At 35.9% G+C, this 6,000-nt stretch overlaps 1 protein-coding gene across 1 annotated transcript in view; it reads right to left on the reverse strand.

Annotated features, from left to right (window-relative positions):
* Positions 1–4,574, reverse strand: part of LOC149782557 (uncharacterized) — a 49,779-nt gene extending 45,205 nt beyond the window's left edge. Inside the window, exon 1 of the mRNA XM_089934000.1 lies at positions 4,262–4,574. Within this exon, the coding sequence (XP_089790126.1) occupies positions 4,262–4,337 (76 nt within the window). The 5' untranslated portion in view covers positions 4,338–4,574. The remainder of the gene's footprint in view (positions 1–4,261) is intronic.
* Between the last annotated feature and the right edge of the window lie 1,426 nt (positions 4,575–6,000).

Here is a 6,000-nt window from a genome sequence, read left to right on the forward strand (position 1 = left end):
CCTTCCCATATGACTACACTGTACAACAATAAGAAACTAATGTACCCAGTGTTCAAATGTCATAGACAAAACAACAAGAATAACTATTTATCACAAATATAGAAAAATATCACCAAAGCACCATTAGTATGCAAATAAAACTAATTGCACAAATAAGTATTGACTCTTTCACTATACGTATCCTATTCGACAAACATTACAATCCGCTGGAGAAAAAAACACACACACACACACATAAGTCATGTTCACCGTCACTAAGCATGATGCGGTTAGCTTGACATTAAACAATTACTGTAAATTACAACATCCATAAGTAATGAACGAAGTAAAATCTTCCAAAGTATTCAACTGGTCATACATCATCCATGATCAGTCTGTAATCTTGTTACAATGTATTATCTTCCTACTTTGAATCACGCTCTGGTTTTTCAGGAAGTGCCTTGTCACACACCAGCGGAAATATATACCACAACTATAATAGTTCCCATCCTTACAAGCAAATTCAATATATATCCCATTTATGCATACATATTCTTTATTTAAGATACATAGGTAATGAAACTACTCTTCGTTATCTTTATACGTATATTTAGAACGCTGGACTGGTGATACCCGAATATATCAACTTTGGCGGATTAATATTTAGAGAAATAGATGGGGTGAAAGAAGAGATTAATGAAGTAAAATGTAAACAAGCAAATAAGTCGTTTGTTAGAATGCATTTCAGGAATATTTCTGAATTCTCTTCGCTACTGTTAGTACCGAGCACAATTGTACTTTCAATATGCAATGTGTATTAGCCATCGGCTTAAAGGTATGCGTGTAATATTACTGTCAATAAAGGGACCACGTTGACTGGAAAAATACCAGTATGACAGCTCCCATTACATGGTTTCGTGATGTTTGACACGTACATTATACGGAAGGCCCAAAGTATATAAAAAATGTGACGCCAGTTGCCTCTTGCTTGGTCTTCATGCATCAAGATATTCACAATACAATAACCCTGCACAATCTATTGCACGTAAAATGAATATATAATTGCCTATTTTATAAATAAATTTCCACAAAACAGATTGCACATAAAGATATAAAAGACAGTATTTTTAAAGTTTATAATTTTGAATGTTCCCCGTATTAATTACTATACTTGATATTTGGCCTTACCACACCCACCCACCATGTTAAGCCTATTCGGATTACCAATAGTCCTGAACTCATTTTAAGTACAATATGGTTGAAAGTAGCCAATATATAACAACAAAAGAACATTTAAATAACATGGTTATTTGTAATTAACTTATTGTCCTTTAGTGGTTCTGAAGTACCTCCAACACTAATTTTTCGTTGTTTATATGTTCAATTAACTGCGTGAAAAAGAACTCAAAAAACTATTCTCCTTTTGTAAGAAAGTGACCGATGTGCCCGCGTGGTCTAATGCGCTCGCCATTACATATATTCATTTCACCCTTCCGCGTGAATTTGACGGGGCCGTGGACAGAGTAGGAAAACTAGGAGAAAATCCCGGGGGCTCACAACGGTCACGGGGTTTACCGCCATCACAATCTGTAATTCACTGGGGCCTACTGGTGAAGGCCAACAAATCATGTCCGCGGCCCTGAACTCTTGGCTCGACCAATATGGGTATGTACGAAAGCTTGCCAGCAACACATTCCGTGCGTCGATGATTGTTTCCGGGGTTTTGCCCGAGTTCTTTCTCCACTAATTATGCTGGCCACCATGTCCAGACTGTCACCTGCTGAAAAATGGCGTTAACTCCGTCGAGGAAAGGATATATATATATATATATATATATATATATATATATATATATATATATATATATATATATATATATATATACATATATATATATATATATATATATATATATATATATATATATATATATATATATATATATATATATATATATATATATATATATGCACGATTACCTAACTACCTTTCTCATTTTTGAAGGGACAGTACGAAGTCTCAAATACACACACGAGGTAAGGATAGGGCTGGGATTTGATACTTTGCTAAAACCAGATGCCAGTCTGTGAATATGTCGGCCATCCAACTCCACCAACAAGAATAAAAATTGAATAAAAATAATCAATAATACAGCTGTGAATTAGTAGAAAATAACATTTCCTGTCACGCTAAGTACTCTCAAATATTTAATAACATTTTAGATTTTAGAGTACTGTGTCTCTCTTACGTGAGAGAGAGAGAGAGAGAGAGAGAGAGAGAGAGAGAGAGAGAGAGAGAGAGAGAATAGGGCTATAATATGATATTTCTTTCATTGTTAGGTAATTCGGCTAACTGGATTGCTTTAAACGTTGATTCAAGAGAGCTCATGCGATTCTTGATGCCGATTGATTTCGCAACGTTTAATTATAAAATTATAACGTGTACACGAATACAATTATATAGATTGTCGTTACTGTGTTCTTCAACTTAAAATGGGCTGTGCAGAAGGAAGGAGTTGAGCATTGCAAAAAGCTGAAGATTTCCAATCAATTAACATATCGCTGCATGTATATCAAACTGCCGATCCTTATGTACTGTGAACCAATGCTCTTGCTGTTAAAGGTGTGATCTACGTACGCATAGAGAGCTTGTCTGACGTACAGACCTAATGTCCGTCACTTTGCCAGCTGCCACTATATATCACGTTCATCGTCATAACATTTTTCACCGATTGTTCATGAAACCTGACGGAATAAACTTAACAAGAGGCCGAAATGGGCAATAATTCTCTCCTCACCTACATACGAAACTTAACAGCTGACCATGTCATTAAGGTTTCGAACACAACTTAGGAAAGCCATCACCAAAACTCTGTATAATGTTGAAGTTACCTATTTAATTATATCCTAATAAAAAAAATCAAAAGATCATATGAATAATTAAAAGGCATAGTTCTTTCTCCTACGTTCAGTCGTACTTGATGTTAATAGTATATTATGTCCAATTCTTTCATTTAAGTATCATGCAACAGTTAACTGGGAGTGTGAGAAAGAATAACTCATAATAAAAGATATTCCATACGACTGTGTCCGCAGACTTTGATGCAGTGTACAGCAATAGAGTATGTATGTAGTCAAAATGAAATACCACTGGCACTTGTGAATCATTCATTTAGTGGCTAGGAGAAGCGGATTTTGTATAAAACCTGGAGAAATTGAATATGAGATGATTTTTTTGTGGCATATACTGTTTGTAAATAAATTGGATTCTGGTCAGTCCTGATCAACATTGACCGTAGTTCCTATAAAAGGTGGAAAGGCTTGTACCGGACAATGTGCAGCGTTTTATGATGAAGAAAATAACATAATTCTGCATTTGTTTGCGTAAAAATAATAATAATAAGGACAATACTTTTAGTCTCAAGCATGGTCTAATGCGCTCGCCATTGCATATACTATTCATCTGTTCACGTGAGTTACATGGGGCCGTAGACAGAGTAGGAAAATTAGGACAAAAATCTCGGGAATTCACAACGGTCGGGAGGTTGGTGGGGGGTGCGTACTTCCAACATAATTTGCAATTCGTTGGGGCCTACTTGTGATTTTTTCCTAAAGCCCACAAATCCTGTCCGCGGCCCTGGAGTCTTGGCTCGACCAATATGGGTATGTGAGCAAGCTTTCCGTAGGTCGGCGATTGTTTTCGGGGTTGTTCCCGCGTTCTTTCTCCACCAATTATACTTGCCGCCATAGATAGACTGTCATGTGCTGAAAAACGCCGTTAATGTCCGTAAAAGAAAACAAAAGGAAAAACATGATATACGTCTACCAAAAGGTGCACGATTAACCAACTACCTTTGTTACGCTTGAAAATTCAGAACCAAGTCGCAAATACACACACGAGGTAAGAATGGGGCCAGGATTTTATACCTTGCTAAAACCAGATGTCAGTCAATGAATATGTCGGCCATCCAACTCCACCACCAACGATCAAAACAGACTGAAAATAAGCAATAACACAGATGCGAGTTAGTAGAAACTGACCTTCCCAGTCAATCGAGAAAGAACACGCTAAGTACTCTCAAAATCTTTAACACACTTTAGAGAGTATGCCACTCTTGCAAGAGAGAGAGAGAGAGAGAGAGAGAGAGATAGAAGGAGAGCGAGAGAGAGAGAGAATTGAACATGTAAATCTAAGCGGAATCATGTAAAGTGCCTTAGTGATCGTAGATTGGCCTGACCTTAGACTCGCTTGTTGTGTGCAGATCAATATAATAGCTACTCACATGTAGTAATGCAGTCCACATTGTTCAGCACATTCGAGAGGAAGAGTGTAATCCCAATTACAAAGCTGAGGATCATCTTCACTTCCAGATTGTTCCAGGCTAAAGAGGGTAGTGGTGCGAAAACGCTGAGCAGTCGGATGACCTCAACGAATTGCTGACCACTAAAACCTTCTTACCTAAAACCATACGATATCTATGTGCTTTACGCGTCTCTGCTAATACTAAATCACTGTCTTTCTAAGCTTTGGCAATGTACGTTACTTCAGCCAAAATACAGGTAATTGACGAATCCCAAACTCCACACAGCCGTCTCCACTTGTCAGTCAAATGCATGGTTTATTCCGCATTGTGTGAATGACTATGTGTGAAAAGTGCCATTTCGCCTCTGGCAATAAGCTTGACAGACGCTGCCACGTGTTTAAATGATGGTAGAAGCAGTAGTTATATATCAGATACATAAATTATACTTGTTATAATATTAGTTTCCATCCGATATTCGTGAGGTTTTGCAGGAAACAGAAAAAATATCTTTGTACACATTTAAATGCTACATTAAATGTTAGCATTTAATTTTGTACAAAGACATTATTATAGAGAGTTATTAAAATATATACTTTAAAATAAATCAATTTGCTAATGAGTTGGCGTGTTTATCTCAAATTTGGGGATTCGTTAATTCAAATTGTGAATCGTTTAATGTAATATTTTGCATCAAAAGGTGAAGGAAATTTTACATTTAGTTGACTTAAATAAAAGACATTAATACCTATTCCGCAGAAGCTGCGTCTGACCAGGTAATGTAACCACTTAATTTCCTGGGGTGGGAAGAATGTGATTGTTCCAGAACAAAATTGTGTACCCTACAGACACACGCTACAATACTTTTCGTCTGATTAATGCGATTAAATTATTACAGCGGTTTTAAAGAGATATTTTGAGGTAACAACAAGAAGGAAAAAATACGGATTCATAAGAAAATCCCAAATTACCTTCCACCAAAAAATAAAATGGTCAGTCTCCCATTCTAGTACGTGGAAACCGTGCGATTGATAAAAGGAAGAAACATGTAAACCTAGTTGTACTTTTATATTGCATTATCTTCAGGCAAGATCATCAGCAGTAACATGTGACACTTGGAGGTCTATCATTATGCCATATTTTTACATCGGATGACACTTGAAGGTCAAACATTATAGATATGCTCTCAAGTTTACATATGACGCTTGGACGGGAATTTAACATTATGAATACATTGTAACATTGTTTGAAGTGGTTCGTCTACTTTATTGTTACAATTCAACATTTAAAAAAAATTAAAATCTAACACATCACGTTTTAATTACTATCCCAAACTAACTTTTGATTACTAATCAACGTCAATTTCTTTATTTATATCAATCACCAATTTATTTTTATTTGCATCCAATAGACTTCCATTTTTAATGTTTATCTGACATATCACGTTTTGATTACTATATGAGCGTATATACGAGAAAAATCAGAATGAAGTTTAATTACAAAGAAGAACAGTTCATTTTATCTTTCTTTTAAATTTCTTTATCTTTTGAATTTGTTCATTGTCCTGTGTTCAACTAATTCGATTTCTTTTAAGTCTCCAGCCTTCATGAATTTCTTTAATGGTACATGTTCTTTTTCTGTTTCTCCTGAACGCTTCACCTTCTTCTTCTTCTCTTTTTTCTTGTGACACTTTGAAAAAGCTATGCCCCTTTTGATTGACA

This window comes from Sinohyriopsis cumingii, chromosome 15, assembly GCF_028554795.1.
Source record: "Sinohyriopsis cumingii isolate HCF-2022 chromosome 15, ASM2855479v2, whole genome shotgun sequence".
NCBI classification, from domain to species: Eukaryota; Metazoa; Mollusca; class Bivalvia; order Unionida; family Unionidae; genus Sinohyriopsis; species Sinohyriopsis cumingii.